We start from the raw sequence: 20,697 nt of genomic DNA on the forward strand, positions 1-20,697 counted from the left end.
AATGCTAGATAGAGCTATGCATTTTTTCTAACTTATCACAAAAAAACTCTGTTACTAACTAAACTTTTGTTTTTGGGTGTGGGAAAGCGGAGCTTAGTTCCTTTCAAAGTCGTATTTGCTTTTGGCAAGGGAGTGGTGAGCTCAGAGATGTAACGAAAGGAAAGTTCATGAGGCTCGCTTTTCAGTGTCACTACTCTGGCACTCAAACCCCTGTGGCGGGGCGAGTGAGAGGTGGCGTAGGCCGTAAGGCACCCTATAGGGCTCAGACACATCTCCCATATAGGTAGAGTGAGTGCTTCCAGTCACCGAACCAGACCTCAAAATACAAGCAGTAAACAAAAACAGGAATCGACCAGGGATCCCTTACCAGAACCTGCCGCTCGCCCAGGCAATAATGAGCCGTGCCCATTATCAGCAGCAACAGAAACCTTCCCGGTTAAGAGGATTAGGAGGGAAAGTTCCCGGTAAACGGACAGCGCTGCCTCCGCACATGGACTGATGGAAAGATGAAGCGCGCTTTGCGAGCAGGCTAGAGGGTGGGGGGAGCGCTGACGGCCGGGAAGGGCGCTGGGCGACTCGGGTGACTCGTAGCGCGTCGCTGGTGGAGCTCCCGGGGTTGCCCACTTGGGACGTCTGCGGCTTCGACGTCTACACAGGATAAGAAGTGCCTCAGCCCTCCCGGTACCACAACTGCGTGGAGCGCTTCAGCAGCACACGCTCGCCAAAGGTTGCCAAGTCGACTTTTTTTTTTTTAATTGTTTTCCACCCACTTGGATGTCGATAATATCAGATTGAGCCACCTCAGGAAAAACCTATGCTATATAAGAGGCAGCCAGGAGCGGTGATGGTGTAGCCTGCTGAGTACCTGGACGTCTGCAAACTTTTATGATAAAAGGAAGGGGCTGCCGTCTCCTCTTCTGCTTCATCGTTTACTGAAGAGGCATCGGATTCAGCAAAGGAAGGCACACCTGGAGGTCTTGTTAAAGCAGGTAAATCACCGGAGGGGCGGGGGTGGGGGGGTTGGTTATCTCTTTGTTCTCACACTTCCGCTTACTCATAAGTCTATGTGCCGGTTACTGCTTCAGTATTTTAGATACTTGAATCTAGTTGTGGTAGTAGCATGCATTCAAAAATTACTTTTACACTGCTTGGCTAGGCAGGCAGACCCCTGATCAGACAGACATACGGACATACACACAGACAGCCAGAGCAGCGGAAAGTTTGCTAAGTACGAAGGTAGATTAGACAGACATTCCTAGGAGACAGGCGGCCACGATGCAAGCAGGCAGAAACACAGAAAATTAGGGAGGATGGGACGGATACATAGCATTAATACACAGGCACAGAGGAGCTGATAGGTATAAACGTACGGAAAATAAATATAGTCAACACACTTAACGATGTACTGACTGACAAACGGTGGTACACCGAGGTAACTGGATAGACTGAGATAAAAAAAAACATACCTTGGCAAAAATAGAAAAGGTTGAAAGAAAAACATACATGCATACAGCTTGTATATAGCTTTTGTACAGGTTGAATGACACTATCTAGTTAGAAAGATAGACATGCAGCCAGAAAGACAAAGGGGAGGGAAGTGTGGAGAAAATATACAGAAGAAACCCACATTGGCAGACGTGGATGGTCTGAACACACATATTTGACTGCATTCTCTCTGCAACTGGACTGAACAGACAGACAGACAGACAGACAGACAGACAGACAGACAGACAGACAGACAGACGGACGGACGGACGGACGGACGGACGGACGGACGGACGGACAGACAGACAGACAGACAGACAGACAGACAGATAGATAGATAGATAGATAGATAGATAGATAGATAGATAGATAGATAGATAGATAGATAGATAGATAGATAGATAGATAGATAGATAGATAGATAGATAGATAGATAGATTTAAATTCGAGATGTGCTGATGGATGGATGGATGGATGGATGGACGGGTTATGGGTTTGGGAGCTGGCTGGGTTTGAATGGGTGGATGAGCTGTATGTAAGGATGGATGGATGGATGGATGGAGGGGCTTAAGGGGTAGCTGGATGGGTTTGAGTGTGTGGATAAGGTGTATGTAAGTATATGTGGATGGATGAATGAATGGATTTATTTATTTTACTTGGATGCTAGATGAGTGACTATTGGTTGGATGGATGGATGGCTATGGAATGGATGGGCAGATGGAGGGAGGGACGGGGGTTATGTATACAGACATAGTCAATGGATGAATGGATCGACGAAAAGGGAAATATTCAAATTCTCAGAAAATGTGTTTGGAACAAAATTTAAGCAGAGCCTGTCTGTCTGCCCTGCAGAGGGTATTCAGCTCAGAGGGCGCTCTTCCCTAAGTTGAATTCTCCGTGCACACTGCCGTTCTTCACAGACGCATACATGAGAAGTGCAGTGAAAGTGCGTGGGTGATGTTTGCATACTTTTTGACGAGGGTCTTGCAGTTTTCCTCCCGTGAACATGTGTTTGCGTCTCGCAGCTGCGGGAGCCGGAGCTGTCGGAGGCTGTCCCCACCTGCCTGACCGCCATGAGCCAGCCGAGATGCCCCTTACAGATGGCGCTGCTGCTCTGCATGCTGACGGCTGGAGGCTGCAAAGAGAGGACCGAGCCTGTCGAGCTCCGAGACAGCGCCGTCCTCAACCTCATCATGGACATCATACAGGACTTGAGAAACTACCACTTGGCCAAGGAAAACGGGGTGCAGTTGTACTCCAAATTCACGGACGACTACAAACTGGACGACAAGGAAGCCCCCGACTACGGGAACTATCAGGACGAGCAGAGAGTCGGTGAGTCTCCCATTTTCGCCCCTCCCGTTAGTTTCAACAGCACTACTCTGTTAGTATGAACGTGACACCGGGCAAAGCACGAGCACAACTATTATGGCTGGGCTTGTTGTGTTCTGAGGTAGGCAGGGCTTGGGGGAGGTGGGTGACCTCTTTGGACTGATATGAAGTAAGAGTGGGACAAAATAGAATTGTATCGAAAGTACATACCTCCAAGGAGATCTGTTGTTACCACCTAAAAATGCATATATTGTGCGGCACAGTTAGGACAGTAAATTATATCAGAAAATGCAACAAAGTGTTTGGCTACAGATATATTCGTGTCCATTAGTGCCCCCGAGGTTGCTCTGGTAAAAGTATTATAAGTCCAAAGGCAAAACAATGAGTGGATAACGTTGTGTCACCGGAACAGTGCAGTGGCTTTGTTGGGTGATAATTGACGTTACTTTGTCCAAATTTGAGCAATCTACTCCTCAATATTCCTTCCAAAAATTGTGTTCACCCAATTTTCTCCATTGGAAGATTGTTCTTCTTGGTCAAAGGTGTTCATATAATTTGGTGTGACTATGTCTCACGGTTTGTTAAACATTTGTCATTTGATACTTGAAAAGGTCATGACCCCTGAGAGGTTAATCCTTGTAATTACTCCGTGAGTCTGCACATATGGTTTAGCTACGTTGTTCTAGCATGTGTAGTAGTTAGAAAGAACTTTGCGAAACCAGAACCAGCCCATACGGGGCTAAACCTGTCCATTAAGATAAAATCAACCTGAATAAGGCTCCCTGCCATTAGCATAGTTGTTTTCCTTTGTATAGACAAAGTGTTATATTAATAAGTGATGTTTTTTCAAGCCATTAACACTTTACTGTTGTAATCGAGAATCAGAAATGTACACTTTACTTGTAATTGTATGAACGTGTGTTTATTAGTACACTTGCCCTAAATAACACGTGTAATTGGATTAGATTAATTACTGATTTTGTGACTACATAAACAGTTCCATAATTATGCTTGGAAAGTTATGTCACAGCCTTGTCATGTGACATATTCATTGTGCTACTGTTTCCTCAATGAGATATTGTACATAGCGTACACTTACTCAGTGGGGAAATGTAGCTGGATGTGCAAATGCACTTTTGCTTTTCTCCTCACAGAAAACCTTGCTCTGTGGAGAAACACTTTTCTCTACCCCCTCTCCAAGTTTTTAAATGATCCATGACTGCTAAGTACACCGACCACGATGTGCCTCGTCGTCATCCACTGATTATGATTTTACCTATTACATCACTTATGACATGTTGAATTACATTATTAATGCCATCACGGGTGATATCAACGATAGTGTTCTAGTTATTATACTCCGAACCATAAAAAAGGGGAAAAGAGGTGAATGTAGTGGTTTTTAATTTTTATTTTGAAACCATACCTGCACATTAGCTATATTTGTCCAGTGAATATCAATCTTTTTTTAACAAAAGAATAGTTTTAGACCAAAATTTAAGTATAACTTTACTTTAATCTTTTTTCAGTGAGTTTAATTTTTTTCGATCACATACAACTGTTTCCTGCCCCTAAACTCCCAACCACAGCTATTGCCCACGGTATACTCCCTTTAGTCATGCACAATAGGGATTAGCCAAGCTATAATACATCAAATTATTTTAATGTTTTTATCAGAATTCAGGACTTCTGCGTTGGAATCACAAATCCTTAGACCACAGACACAGGGGGTCTAATATTCTTATTTGTGAATCCATTGATGAAAACCTTTTTTTTTTTTTATAATATTAATTGTAATGCTGCATGGGTCGCTTTGGTTTTAGGGGACAGGGTAAGTGCACCCTACAGTCTTATGCCCTTTTTGTTTTTATTTTCCCCAAAATAGTGCTCAGTGGACCGTATTGAATAATGGGGGCTGCAGGAGGAATTTTCTGTGACAGCCACCCAATCACCACAGTGTGGATTCGCCAATCTCCACCAGGTGTCTCTTTTCTTAAATTGGATTTGCAACTTCTCTGTAGATTCACAAATCAGCAGAGTATACTTGGATTGACAGTCCAGATAGCTATGAAATTATGCCCACAATGGAGCACTTTTTAATTGGTAATATCTTGAAAATTACTCAAATGATTTACATTAAGCCAAGCAATGGCACTTGTGTAAAGTTCTACTAAATTGGCAAGTTTGGTGCAATTTTGTGTAGCCATTTATTCTTAATCAAAAGGCAAAGAATTCTAGGTAAGTTAAAATGGGAAATATCACTTTTTGGGAAACTCACCGTTTTTTGGTCCCACTGGAAAAATCGGCATTAAACTTGCCATGAAGAAATCTGAGTGAATGGACTTTGATGTTTGGAATGTTTCATTCAGATGTGTCAAACAGTGCCAAAGTTCTCACAAAGACAAAAAAATGCCTTCTCAATGAAAAGTCTGCCTTAACCATAACAAAACAGCACTATCGCCGCTTGTATTATATATATTTTGTAGAAGTTATGGTTAAGTTGTGCTTTCCATTCTAAATGCATTTTTGGATTCGCCTGTAACTCTGGTCGCCACTGATGACTTGGCACAAAATTTGGCACTCATTAGCATAAGTAGCTGTGGTCCAACATGCCAATTGTCCTTCAGTTCTAAGCATGGGGAAAAGATTAAGGAGGTCGAAAATACATGTTCATTTTAGCTCCCTTAGGAAACTTTGCTCACTGCCATAGAAATGCTGATTGCATCTATGCCAAACTAGGCATGGATGCAGAACTTTAATTATAAAGTGTGCTTTCTGTGATTAATATAAATCTGGTCAGTAGTGTGTCAGATGTTAACATTTGATAAAGGTTGCAGTTGGGGCTAAAAATTGATAATACGTTTGTATATCATGACAACTTAAAATTCATTATTTTGATTTGCTTCTAACTTCAGCACCATTTGACAAATACACGTGAAATTTCACAGACACTTAGCAGGTTTAGCCATCTATTTGTATTTCAAAATAATGCGTATTCATCAACGTATGAAGTTAAAATAGTGGGCAAAAAGTATTCATTGTCTAACAATGATGGCATTCTGTAACAAACTTGCCTACAATTTGGCAATATTTTAGAAGCATTCGTTTTAAATTTGTATGTCCAATTTTATACCAGTCTCTCTAAGAAAGCAAAGATAAACGAAGAACAATACATTGCCATTTGTTAATACTTTGGTGCTGCTTAAGGAATCTGCATGCAACATGGCAGTCAGTTGGGAAGTTACACCTAGTGTAGGTGAAGGTATTAAAGGTATTGTGCTGATCCAATAAGGTTTAGCTAATCTTAAAGGTAGGGTAAATGTATTTTTGATTTACTTGTGGGCCTTTTTACAGGATCTCTAGATAATATGCAGAAACTTAGCATGTTTAGCTTACTGTTACTAAAAAAACACGATGATTCATGAGTGATGCTCATTAAAGAAGGGGGGTGAAAAAGTGTTGATTTGCTAATAACATCATTGGCATTATTGATGAAGCCACAAAGACGGCAGATGTTTAGTCGGATCAGCTTTTTGTTGGCATTTCAGGTTTTTAGCAGCTCCATAGAGGTGGGGTGTAAAGATAAATGGCGGTAATACAAAATGCATTTGCTACTAACTTTGGTGTGCCACCACTACATTTGGCAGACAGTTGGCAAATTGAGCCCAGAGCAAATATATCACGTTTCAAGCAGATCAGATGGAGGCAAAGTTCAAAGGCAGAGAAAAACACTTCTTGACCATCTATTATCGTGATGCAGTACCCAGACGAAGGCGAGGCTCATGTAGCCATATGACTTTTGCACATGACAAAATTTTTTTTTTGGTAGAGTTTTATATAGCGCGAACTAGACACGAGAAGCAGAGCCCTTTACATGAGCACAAGTTTTGTTTCAGATGAACACATTCATTTTTGTTAGGCACGGAGATATTAAGTGATTTGCCCTCAATCACAGGATGTTGAGCGTCGCTGCCGAGATTCGAACCCAGTTCCTCAGGGCCGAGGTCAACCGCTCTAGCCGTAAGGCTACATCCTCTCTCCAAGGGTGTGCATATGCAGCTCATCCTCCCAGTAGAATTGTGTGCTGGGTCTGCACCAATACGGTCTTGCATGGCATGCAGTGGGAACATGCAGATGAAAAATGTACAATGTAAAGCCCCTTAAAAAATTATTGTTTATGGTTCAGAAAATGCAAAACTGAAAAAGCCATGAAATTGACCACTTATCGCGTGAAAGCCACACCATAGATCAAACCGCCAGTCATGAACAGTGTACCACAATGCTGCTGACATGTTAAAAAAAAGCTGTTTACCAAAAGCAAATCATGGCCTGAAATATATTTTATAGGGTTCATTGTGTATGATGCATTCCATACCTGGTAAATTTCTGGACTTTTTTGATTTTGTGTTCGCTAAACCTTAACTAGCGTTATGTTTTTTTCAGTGAAAAAGCGGATGACTGAAATTAGAATGCTCAGGTTTAGTTTGCCTTTCATGAAGAGAATGTTGATTAACTAACTGTTGGAACTGGCCCATTCTGGTTGGCTGAGACGAGGTCCTAGCCTTCAGAACCTACCACTCCCATCAGGGGTGGGTGATTGCTCTCACGGTATATCTTGCCCTCATCCTTGTGTAGCTTGGCACTGAGCAGTCTGGCTTTTCAGAGAGGCAATGTGTAAAGCATTGGCACAGCACTCTCAAACAATAAATACACTGAGCGTCACAAAGAGGCGTCACACATGTTATATGTAGACGTTTATACTCAACACACACATTAATTAACACAACGTGAACATCATGTATTTCTGGGCATGAATGACATTTGGAAATATCAATACCAGTACTAGGCCCACACGTATAAAAATGACATCAGTAATATGCACATTTGGGAAAAATCCTACTTTACCCTCTAGCACCCTTATGCAGTGTGAAACGTTGTCAGAATGAGGCCCACCCTGGCAATTATTATAATTCAATACCACACAGATAATTACAACACTTTTAAACAGCACTGTGTGCGGTAAAAACCAATGTCAAATGTTATATTCTTTTGGCAAGGAATCAATGTGCAAAGTAGCACCGCCTTGCAGTGTAATTAATAACTGGCAGTCACTCCCACACACTCACTCAACACTGATACACAGTGCACAGATATCAGGCAGTTTCGTATGGAGAGAACTCGCACACACACTTACACAGCACCGTAACACGATGCAGCTGATATCTGGCAGGTACTTTACAATGCACATGAACACCCCATGACTCAAGCCCTCCACCACCATTCAGCTAACCCCAACTACCCTCCACCATGGGCGGGAGATGAAGGAAACCTTCCCCCGATACTAGGTTGATCGCGGCTGGAGTCAGATGTAGTCAGGGTCCCAGTGAAGAAGGTGGGGTTAGGTAGCAGGGCTTAACAGGTGGCAGTCGACAAATGGAAATTTGGCCACTACTCAGGAAGTTTATCCACAGTATGTGGAGCAGAAGTGGGCTGAGGGTGAAAGTAGTTCAGTCAAAGGTTTCCACACTATTCCTTCCAGCACCAGCCCAGTTCTGCGGAACACCGGGGGTGGGCTAATGCAGTCTCTTTACCCACTTCTGATTGTTCTCAGACGAGTCCTTTAGCCCAGTCAATCACTCTCACCACTTAGGCCCAATCCAGTCAATAATACCTGGGAACACGAAGTCGTCGGAGCCAGATGAGGAGTGGGCATATGGTCCGCCGCACTGAAGCCATAAAAGAAATAATCGATGAATGGGGACTGAAACAGGGGAGCCTCTCTGAAGAAAGAGGCACCCCGTCAGACACACATCGATCAAAGTCATACCCAGGTAATCCGCGCACCATAAAACTCAATCCGCTCCGCTGCACCTCCCTGGATATGAGGCACAGCCTTTAGAGTGCATTGATACCAGTAGCTCCAGAAACAATTGCAGTCACAGAAAATGAAGAGTTGCAAACTCAGTACCTCCCTGAAAGTGAGGCATAATGTCTGGTGTGTGTTGATCTGAGTCACACAGACAATTCCGGTTACACACAACGAAGCGTTGCAAATTCCGTCCACCCTGGAAATGAGGTACAGCGTCTGGTGTGTGTTAATATGGGTCGCACCAGACAATTCCAGTCACATACAATGAAGAGTTGAAAATTCCATATCTCCCTGGAAATGGAGCACAATGTCTGGTGCGCAATGATACTGGCCACTCCAGACAGTTCCAGTCACACACAACAAAGAGTTTCAAATTCCGTACCTCATTGGAAATGGGGCCTGCTGCGCGTTAATATGGGTCGCACCAGCTATTATTGGCAAATCCCTCTTTACCACAGGAAATGGTTTGTCATTGTGAATCCAATGATAGGTAAGATTATGAGGCTCTTCCACAGGAAGCTTCTATTGCAGCTTGAAGTCATTTCAACAATTCCCTCAGGTTAACCTATGGGAAGAGCAAATCTCTACGGTAGTGAAAGCGTGCATGGGTATTCTTCAATACCTGAGCAGGGAACACACATGTGTAACTGCCCTGCTTTTCACCTAACACTTGCTTCACCCCATAAGACTTACCCTAGGGGTGCTCTAGTGGTAATGAAAGGACCCCTAAATATTGGCCAGTGGTTTAAAATGTTCAACCGGTGCATAAGTGCAATTGCGCACACACAGGCCTGCAATGGCAGGCTTGGCACATGTTTAAAATTCTCATAGGTGCAAGTGCGAACCCACCGGGCTGCAATGGCAGACTTGAGACACGTTTAAAAACATCATATAAGCACCACTTCTCAACGTTTATAGGAAGGGCACACACACTTTCACACTGCATTTACAGTGGGAAAGTGCCCAGAGCCCTAAGGCCACTAAAAGAGATTCAGCAAAACCCATGAGAAAAAGCAAAACATTTTGGGAAACACTACCTCGAGGGTGTCAGTCTAACACTTACACTTAAAGCTGTACAGAGTAGTTTGGGGCAGTCACTGTCATGAGGAATCCCATATTTCACAGCAATCAGTGAAACATTGATATATTAGATGGGACCATGGTTTCAAATGGTGTGGCAATTAGAAAACATTTTTATTTGTAAAAATGTAAAGTCCAATTTTGCACATTTACATTGTAATTGTATTATCTCAACATCAAATCCAACAGACGCCTGTCCATTCAGGCTAAGGGCCCCCCAAACCTTTTCCACACAAGAAGAGTGTCTGTCAGGCTGAACAAAGGTCAGCATGATAGACACTTTTCTAGTTAAGGTCAGGCAGCCACGAACTAGACATGTGCATGCTCCTGGCTGCCTGAGCTGAACTTTGCCAGGGTGGGGATTTCACAGCCCTGTGGGCGTGAGCACCTCTGCCTGGCAAAAGTGTCTTCGAGGCCCTCTACCTCGAGACGAGGAGGAACATCATAGATTGTCTCGGACCTGGGTGCTTCAGTTGTAAGCTTTGTAGTGCCTAGGGCTGAACATCAATCAGTGACACTTTGTCACAGAGTAGGGTGGGTCAGCAGTCTCACTGACCCCATCCCACTCTGTAACGAGGTTGGGACTGATGCCTTCCCTCATTGGCTGACCTAAGGTCAACCAATAAGGTAAAGCAACTGTCCCACCATTCCTGGGACCTCCAAGGCTTGGGACTGCGCCCAAAGGTCAGCCAATGAGGGAAGGCAGCAGTCCAAACCCTCCTGGGACATCTGAGGCTTAGGACTGCAGCAATATCAACCTTGTTGGGACCTCCAAGGTCTTCCTCTCGGAGTGTTATGCGTGTTTATTTATGTTTGGTGCATGCATGTGTGTATGTAAGAATGTATGTGTATTGTTAATGAGTGTTGTGAATGGGTATGTGTGTATGCATGGGTGTTAGTGAGATGTATGTGTGCGTGTGCGGCCTCCCTCACCGCCCTGGTAAATTTACCACCCGCCACTGAATAAATCATCATTCTTCTTAACGCCTTAACCACAGCGGCAATTCGGCCGAGGTGTAGGCGTTCTAAAGGGCGGGCAGGGCTGCGTCGGCTAACAGTCCTTCGCACCACCAGGGAGGGAGGGCTCCCATCTGCCGTTGGCCGACGGGTGCACGGAACGGGTTAATATTAACTCATAACATATATTCTATATAGATTATTATGCATTCAATATTCTTCACCTGATTAAGGCAAGATTCTGCCCAGGTTGTAGCCAATATATTTGTGTATTCTACCCTTACTCTGTGGCTGGAACTGCGCATTACCGTTCCCGTGCATTTGTTACTTAGCATGCTTTTAGTACACATGCTACTGTTACTACGCAAATAGGGTTATTTGCAGACTCTCTACTTCGTTGTGTTTATTTAAGGTGCTTCCGTAAAACGCAAATCTGACGACAGGAAGCATAAGGAGAGAGGAAGCATGATTGAATGTGAAAAAAGGGACCACGAGGGGAGACAGGTAAGTGGGGCTGTGTGGTTTTTAGGGTGGTGAAGGGGTAGTCTTTTAGGTTTTAGGGTTGTGTTGTGTAGGTAGAGTAGTGTATTTGTGTTTAGGGTAGTGTCGGGTCGTGAAGGGTAGTGTAAAAATGTAGGGACAGTACTGGAGGAAGGGGGAGGGTCGTGCAGTGGGTAGTAATTTAGGGTATATGGCAGTGCTGTGGTGTCGTGCTGGGGTGTTTGTGTTGTGTTTGTGTGTGTGTAGTGTAGGGTAGTGTCAGGTTGGGATGAGGAGAGTAAAAAGTGCTGTAAATGTGATGTTTTGTGCACACCAGTGAGGAGGACTCTGGGGAGAGGACTCTGTTCGTACAAAGAGCACCTCGTTGATCAAACGCTCAGCAAGCGCTGTGAGACTGGAGATGAATACAAAATAATCTGTTTCAAATCACCCTAGACTTGGGAGAGCTCCAGGAGAGCTTGTGGAACTCTCCTCTGTGAATAAATAATATCTCCATCCTCTGCGATCCTAGTCCTCTCAGAATGTAACGATAGTATGAAGCGCTTCATGCCACACTCTTCCCATTTCTAAGCATTGTAAAAGACGGGTGTCTTTAGTTTACCTAATCTTATTGACCTCATATCTTCTGTCTCGAGCCCCCCAAACCCCGAAGTGTTGATGCTGGATGTGCTGTAGATCTGGCAGAGCTGCACCCGCAGATCAGGGTGACCGGCCCCGGAGTGTGCGGAACGGTGACCATGTGCTCTTTTGGTGCTGCGGGACGGTGTTCTCTCTGCACGTGTTCAAAGCTCTTGCCCCTGGCTTTTATCATAGATCTATACTGATTCCCTCCTTATTGGGAAATATTGAAAGTGGTATGTGTATTAAAATAAAGCGGAGAAAGAGCATAGTTTTTTTATTGTCAATGTATTTGCGTAGTAATAGCATGCAAACTATAATATTTTGAAGTAATGGTTTTTGCGATGTATAAACATCACACTAAAGTAATGCATAGATATGGTCTGCTAAGTAAGTCATACATTCATATATTTCTGATTGAGATTAATGATCTACTTCATAGTAAATGGGAATAAGGTTATGTGGTTGCATTGGCGCCATTGGGCCTATGTGTGGCTTTTGACAACACAGATCACCAGATTCTAATTTCTAGTTCAGTGGTCGTAGTGTCCAAGGCATCTTACTCGCTAGGTTTCTCAATTTCTTAAATGTACAACATGAACAAGTGGCATTGCTGACTGTTATAAATGGGGGTCTCTAGTTGGCAGAGGTAGGTACCTTTGTCCAAATCCTTGATTCTAGTCAGGGTAAGGGGATACACTTCTAAAATAACCCCTGCTCACCCCCTTGGTAGCTTGGCACGAGCAGACAGGCTTATCCCAGAGGCAGTGTTTAAAGCATTTGTGAACACATACAGTAATGCAGTGAAAACACTACAAATGGACACGACACCAGTTTAGAAAAATAAGTAATCTTTATCTAAAACAAAACAAGACCAAATTATAAAAATCCACAATACAGTATTAAAAATAAGGCTTTCAAATGGTAGAAATAGTTCAGTTCAATGCAAGTTATTAATGTGACACTTTTCTCAAAAGTACCTTAGATGCGTCACGCAAAACAAACAAAATGGCCACAGGGAAGGTGATGCATCGGTTCCTTACACTCAGGGAAGGTGATGCGTCGATTCCTTGCTCCAGGAGAGGTGATGCGTCGGTTTCATACTGCAGCGAAGGGGAGTTGATGCATCGGTTCCTTACCGGAGAGCAGGTGATGTGTCATTTTCTTACTGTGTGAGGAGTTGATGCGTCTGTTTCTTACTGCGGCACCCAACGATGCAACAATCTTGGCGCCGCAATGCGTCGATCCGGTATGATGCATGGTTTCGTGCAGCCGCACAGCAGGCTTGTGTCGGGATCGGGCGGTGATCTCGAACTTCGGGGATTGTTGCACCCGATGCGTCGTGCGGTGATTTTGTGACCACGGCAGGAGCTGGGGAGGTTTCTTTGGCAATGGTGGAGAAGTGTGGCTCACTGGTTAGAGGAGGCAGACCTGGAAGCAGAGGTCAGCCCGGGACAAGGGTTCAATTCCCGGCTCGGCAGGGTCTTGAGTCCTAAAATGTCCATGGACTCGACAATTCTCGCTCCGGTGCCTACTCGATTCACGGGTTAACACTCTGCGACTCTGGGCAATAGCTTGCTTAATCTCCACAACGGCCCCTCGCGGCGGGATGCTTGGCTTTTACCTTGCGGATACCCTGCCGGGGTTATCTCACAGGGGAATACCAGGACGGGTTCCCTAAGCAAGCGCTTAGAGACCGCTTGGTGATTTGCGCTATATAAATTCCTGTACATTTACATTTACAATGCGTCAGAAACAGGTGCGGATGCGACACACTTCTCCGATGTTGGGTCAATTTTCCAGCTCCCAGCGACAAACAGTCTTTAGATGTCCTCAACAGCAGCAGGCATCTCTATGCAGGTTGGAACTCCCAGAAAGGACATTCAGGGGAGCTGGTGGTGAGGTCTTTGTGTCCCTGAGACTTCCAAACAGGAGGCAAGCTCAGTTTCAAGCCCTTGAAGATCTTTTCTTCAAGCAGGTGACAAAGCAAACAGCAAAGTCCTTTTTCTCCTTTCCTTGGCAGCAAGCAGCCACTGCAGGCCAACCCCAGAGAGTAAACAGCACAGGAGCAGTATTTCTCCTCAGATTATCCAGCTCTTCTCTTTGGCAACAGTTCCTCTTGATTTCCCAGAAGTGATGTAAAAGTTTGGGGTCTGGGTCCCTCTTTTAATACCCAAAAATCCTTTGTTCTCTGAAGGCAGAGAGTGTCTGTACCCAGCCAAAACCAGTTATGTGGGGCACTTTGCAACTGCGCATCAACCTCCATTGTCAGAGTGAGCCCAATGTTGTAGACCCACCACAGGGGGGCGGAGCCATCATTGTGGAAGGCAGGCACAGCCCTATTCAGCTGAAGATGCTACTCCTCCCACCATTTACAAATGCAGACCAAGCCTATTCAGCCCAGCCCTGACTTATCAGATTTCTGGAGCTGCTGCCCCTCTCCAGCCCCTGTCATCCAAAACCCAGACATGCAGTACACATAACCTAGCAGAGGCACACTAGATGGTTAGGCAAGAAAATACCTACATTCTAAAAATTGTATTTTCAAACACAGAATGTAAAAATCAACCTCACTGAAAGATGCATTTTAACATTCTGAGTTCAGGCATACTCATCTTTACTTTTCTATGTTGTTCCCAGGCTAAGTTATGTTTATAAGCTGTTATAAAAAAACTCCCTATTCTGTCCTATGGGAACAGATAGCCTTGCAATAGTGAAAAACGAAAATGGCAGTATTTCACTATCAGGACATGCACACACATCAGGGCATGTCCTAACTTTTGCATACAATGCACCGTGCCCACAGGGGTACCTTGGGGCCTACCCTAGGGGTGACTTAGGGGAGCAAGACCACTGACTCATTGTCAGTGAAATTGCTCTCCCACCCTCGCAGCTCCACCCTTTTTTCTTTATCCCTTCTTTCCTCCCTTTACCTTTCCCCGCCGCTGCTGCCCCTGCGGCCCCTCCCCCCCAGCGCGACCGGCCCAATCCAGCTCCCCTCCCCGCTCCCGCCTCCCAGCTGTCCAGCCCTCCCCGACCCCTACTTAATGGCGGCCACTGCGGGGACAGGCGAGCAAGACCACTGACTCATTGTCAGTGAAATTGCTCTCCCACCCTCGCAGCTCCACCATTAAGTGAGGTGCCCCTGCCCCTGCACTCTTGAGTGTTGGTGATCGAGGCCCTCCTCCACCCACAGGTTTCCCTGCGCCTCATCCCTGGTGGTCCAGTGGACCTCTGTCTCCTTTCTCTCACCCTGCTCCTTCACTCGTTTTTCTACCCTTTCTATCTTTCACCTTTCGGCACCTTTCTGCATCTCTGCTCTTTTGTGCCTTTTTTCTGCCCATTTTCCCTTTCTCTCCCTCTGCTCCTTCACTCGTTTTCACTCGTTTTTCTACCATTTCTATCTTTCACCTTTCTGCACCTCTGCTCTTTTGTGCCTTATTTCTGCCCATTTTCCCTTTCTCTCCCTCTGCTCCTTCACTCGTTTTCACACCCTTTCTATCTTTCACCTTTCTGCTCTTTTCTGCATCTCTGCTCTTTTGTGCCTTATTTCTGCTTATTATCCCTTTTTTCTTTATCACTTCTTTCCTCCCTTTACTTTACCCCGCCGCTGCTGCCCCCGCGGCCCCTCCCCCCCAGCGCGACCGACCCAATCCAGCTCCCCGCTCCCGCCTACCAGCTGTCCAGCCCTCCCCGACCCTTACTTAATGGCGGCCACTGCTGGGACAGGCGAGCAAGACCACTGACTCATTGTCAGTGAAATTGCTCTCCCACCCTCGCAGCTCCACCATTAAGTGAGGTGCCCCTGCCCCTGCACTCTTGAGTGTTGGTGATCGAGGCCCTCCTCCACCCGCAGGTTTCCCTGCGCCTCATCCCTGGTGGTCCAGTGGACCTCTGTCTCCTTTCTCTCACTCTGCTCCTTCACTCGTTTTTCTACCCTTTCTATCTTTCACCTTTCTGCACCTTTCTGCATCTCTGCTCTTTTGTGCCTTATTTCTGCCCATTTTCCCTTTCTCTCCCTCTGCTCCTTCACTCGTTTTCACTCGTTTTTCTACCCTTTCCATCTTTCACCTTTCTGCACCTCTGCTCTTTTGTGCCTTATTTCTGCCCATTTTCCCTTTCTCTCCCTCTGCTCCTTCACTCGTTTTCACACCCTTTCTATCTTTCACCTTTCTGCTCTTTTCTGCATCTCTGCTCTTTTGTGCCTTATTTCTGCTTATTTTCCCTTTTTTCTTTATCCCTTCTTTCCTCCCTTTACCTTTCCCCGCCGCTGCTGCCCCCGCGGCCCCTCCCCCCCAGCGCGACCGGCCCAATCCTGCTCCCCTCCCCGCTCCCGCCTCCCAGCTGTCCAGCCCTCCCCGACCCCTACTTAATGGCGGCCACTGCGCGGCCGCGCAGCGGCGCGCGTTCTGCGGGCGCGCCGCTGGTGCACCGAAGGTGCGTCAAAGGCAAGCATGTCTGTGCCCGTCCGTGACCCGTCCGCGACCAGCACCAGGAACCCTGGACCTCCGCCCCGCCAACACTACAAACCAGCAGCACTCCACGCACTCAACCCAGGCTGCAACAACAACTGCAAGCTAGCATCACCAGCCGACACCCATGGACCCTTCAGCTGTCACCGCTGCCGGCACACCTGCAGCACCGCCAAGAACACGGATACAGCACAACCCGCCCACAAGAACACAACCGAACCGAAGACCCTGAAATGCATCCTCCTCAACGTCCGATCTCTCCACAAACACGCCACAGAAATCTGGGACCTCCTTGACAGCACCACCCCGGACGTAGCATTCTTCACTGAAACCTGGACCAACACCACCTCGGGACCAGACATCGCCATCGCCATCCCCCAAGGATACAATATCTCCAGGAAGGACCGCCCCACCCACCCAGGGGGAGGAATCGCCATCGTCCACAAATCCAGCCTCCGCCTGAGCACACTCCCTGACGAGTCCACAGAACTGATGGAACACCTTCACTTCAAGATACTGGCCAGCCCCACCGCCGTCCTCCGAGGAACCCTCATCTACCGACCCCCTGGACCCCGCGGACCCTTCGCCAACTCCATCACGGACATTATCTCCCCGCAGGCCATTGCATCCACCAACTACACCCTGCTGGGAGACCTCAACTTCCACCTCGACAATCAACTGGACCCCAACACCACATGCCTCTTGGACAACCTCCACAAAATTGGACTCTGCCAGATCGTGACCGAGCCCACGCTCTCAGCAGGACACACCCTCGACCCCCTCTTCACTACAGGAAACTCCGTCACCTACAGCCACACCACCGAACTCCCATGGACCGACCATCGTTGCATCCACTTCACCTTCAGAACACCCACCATCCACAGACACCAGCACCTGCTTCCACAAAGAAACTGGACCAAAATCTTCAATGACCAGCTCACCTCCTCACTCAACAATTCCAACCCAACCATCGCGGAAAACGACGACCCCAACACCGCAGCCCGAACCCTGCATAGATGGATCTCGGACAGCACCAACACCATAGCCCCCCTCAAGAAAAACAACAATACCCGTGCCAAGAAATCTAGATGGTTTACCACCGAACTTCGAGAGTCCAGGCGCACATGCTGCCGCCTCGAAAAGGCCTGGAGAAACACCAAATCCACAGAAGCCCACAACAACTTCAGAGCCGCCACCAACGCCCACCATCAACTCATCAGAGAAACGAAGAAAAAAGCGATTGAAGACAGAATCTCCACCCACGCACACAACAGCAAGGAACTGTTCAGCATCATCAAGGAGTTCGCCCAACCCACTAGCGAGTCTACCGACATCCCTCCCTCACAAGACCTCTGCGACAAACTCAGCACCTTTTTCCACCACAAAATCAAGAGCATCTACGACAACTTCGACGAAGACAACCAACACACTGAACCCTCACCAACCACCCCGACACCCGGAAACCAGCGATTGATGACTGGACAGCCCTCACCACTGAAGACACACTGAAGACAATGAAGTCAATCCACTCAGGAGCCCCCACGGACCCCTGCCCCCACCACATCTTCAACAGAGCCGCCGACACCATCGCACCCATGCTCCGCCACACCATCAACCGCTCCCTGGCGACCGCCTCGTTTCCCGACGACTGGAAACATGCCGAGGTCAACCCCCTCCTAAAGAAACCCTCAGCGGACCCCACCGACCTCAAAAACTACAGACCCATCTCCCTGCTCCCTTTCCCAGCGAAAGTCATCGAGAAAGCCATCAACAGCCAACTCGCCACATTCATTGAAGAACATAACATCCTCGACTCCTCCCAATCCGGCTTCAGAAAAAACACAGTACGGAAACCGCCCTCCTCGCCGCAACAGACGACATCCGCACCCTACTGGACAAAGGAGAAACAGTAGCCCTCATCCTCCTAGACCTATCAGCGGCGTTCGACACAGTCTCCCACCGCACCCTAATAAGCAGACTCTACGACGCAGGAATCCAGGACAAGGCCCTTGACTGGATCTGGTCCTTCCTCTCTGGCAGGACGCAACGGGTCAGACTCCCCCCTTTCCTCTCAGACCCCACACCTACCACCTGCGGAGTCCCCCAGGGCTCCTCCCTCAGCCCGACGCTCTTCAACGTCTACATGGCTCCACTTGCCCCCATCGTCAGAACCTACGGACTCAACATCGTGTCATACGCAGACGACACCCAGCTCATCCTCTCCCTATCCAACGAGCCCAACACCGCCAGACGCAACTTTCGAGAAGGCATGGAAGCCGTCGCAAAATGGATGAAAAACAGCTGCCTACAACTAAACACCAACAAAACAGAAGTACTCATCATGGGCCCAAACCCCGACGCCTGGAGCGACACCTGGTGGCCCACCTCCCTCGGAAACCCGCCAACCTCCACAGACCACGCACGCAACCTGGGAATCATCCTGGACTCCGAGCTCAAAATGGACCGCCAGATCAACTCTGTCTCATCTTCCTGCTTCCACACCCTCCGCCTCCTTCGTAAGACCTTCAAATGGATCCCCCTTGAACACCGAAAGACAGTCACTCACGCCCTGGTCACCAGCAGACTCGACTACGGCAACGCACTCTACGCCGGAATAAACAAAAACCTCATCCGCAAGCTACAGAACATCCAGAACGCCGCCGCAAGACTGGTCCTCAACCTGCCAAAACACTGCCACATCTCCCAGCACCTGCGCACACTCCACTGGCTCCCCGTCGAGGCGAGAATCACCTTTAAGATGCTCACCCATGCACACAAGGCCCTCCACGGCACCGGACCAGCATACCTGAACAGCTGGCTCAAATTCCACGCACCCCAAAGGACCCTACGATCAGCCCAGCTCTCCTACGCCGTGGTCCCCCGCACCAGAAAGACCAGATCGGGAGGCCGCTCCTTCTCCTTCCTCGCAGCCAAAGCATGGAACGAACGCCCTTCCGCTCCACCTCAGACAGACAACATCGCTCCCCATCTTTGCAAGAAACCTCAAAACCTGGTTCTTCGACAGACCCCCTCCTTGATAGAATGGAACCTGCACACCCCCCCACCCCTAGCGCCTTGAGACCCTTACGGGTGAGTAGTCGCGCTTTAACAAACTCCTGATTGATTGATTGATTGACTAATATATAGAAAAGGGAAGGTTTATTGAGTGGCAAGTGTGTGCACTTGCCAAGTCGACATGGTAGTCCCAGACTGCACACAGGCTCTGCAATGGCAGGTCTGAGTCACATTTTACAAGCTGCTTCTGTGGTTGGAACAATCAGTGCTGCAAGCCCACCAGCAGCATTTGATTTACAGGCCCGCGGCACACATAGTGCACTGTACTAGTGTCTGAAAAGTAAATCAAATAGCCAATCATGGAAACACTAATCCATAACACAATTTACAAAAGAGAGAATATGCACTTTAGCACTGATCAGCAGTGGTAAAGTACCCAGAGTCATAAAACCACAAACAGGTCATAAAAAATACAGGAGGAAGGCAAAATGTTCTGGGATGACCCTACAAAAAGGACCAAGTCCAACACTGACCTATACTTCATTTTTTGTATGCCCACAAGGAGCAATCTTTTCTACCAATATATTTGTTCAACTCATTCAGTCCTCTGGGTACACTTTGCAGGTAAACAACGCTATGTTGAAAGTCACTAAAAATGTTCTCTTTTGTGATTTGAATGTGCTACAATCAGCTGACATGTAAGTGGGACGAAAATGGGGTACCACTTGCCTTGTTCAATGCTCCATTATAGGTCCGCCCTTTATGACTTTTCTCTTGACAGCCTTCCTACTCCAGCCACCTCTAGACACAATTTTGGCAACAAAATCAACTCAAACCTGAACATGGTTTCTCATATTAGTTCAGTCACTACTTCGTTTTTCTACTTGCTATCTCTGAAACTAATTCTTTGCTTTCCCTTTTCCCCATAAAAGTTTGATTTTTAATGCATTTATGTCTGCCAAAATAGACTACTGCAATGAAGTCTACCTGAATTTGCCTAAAGCTGCACTGCATAGGAGGCAGCTGACACGGAACATGGCAGTCAGATTTGTTATGGGCTTGTCCAGATGTAATCATATATCTCTAGCTTGACTTCAGTGCAGTAGTCAAATCTATGTATCTATGTACACAGATAATTAAACAATCAGAGTCTCTTTTAGTTTTTAGTTTAGATGCTCACTTTCTGCAGCACCTAGGAACCTCTGATGATTGTGAGTTAATTGAACTATGTTAACATGTAACTTGTGCTGCTGTCGGAATGCGTTAAATGTCATTACCCCGTCCATTCCCTAAGGTCAGCTGGGCAGTTTCTACTTCATGTCGCTAAAACTTAACGAATCTGAGTTGAGGCAAGAGCTTGTTGGTGGT

The 20,697-nt window shown here is 46.9% G+C and overlaps 1 protein-coding gene across 1 annotated transcript in view; it reads left to right on the plus strand.

Annotated features, from left to right (window-relative positions):
* The first annotated feature begins 903 nt into the window (after window positions 1–903).
* The window catches only part of ALKAL2 (ALK and LTK ligand 2), a 288,764-nt gene continuing 268,970 nt past the window's right edge, over window positions 904–20,697 (plus strand). Inside the window, exons 1-2 of the mRNA XM_078646793.1 lie at window positions 904–989; window positions 2,511–2,820. Of these exons, the coding sequence (XP_078502919.1) occupies window positions 2,559–2,820 (262 nt within the window). The 5' untranslated portion in view covers window positions 904–989; window positions 2,511–2,558. The remainder of the gene's footprint in view (window positions 990–2,510; window positions 2,821–20,697) is intronic.

This window comes from Lissotriton helveticus, chromosome 6, assembly GCF_964261635.1.
Source record: "Lissotriton helveticus chromosome 6, aLisHel1.1, whole genome shotgun sequence".
NCBI lineage: Eukaryota > Metazoa > Chordata > Amphibia > Caudata > Salamandridae > Lissotriton > Lissotriton helveticus.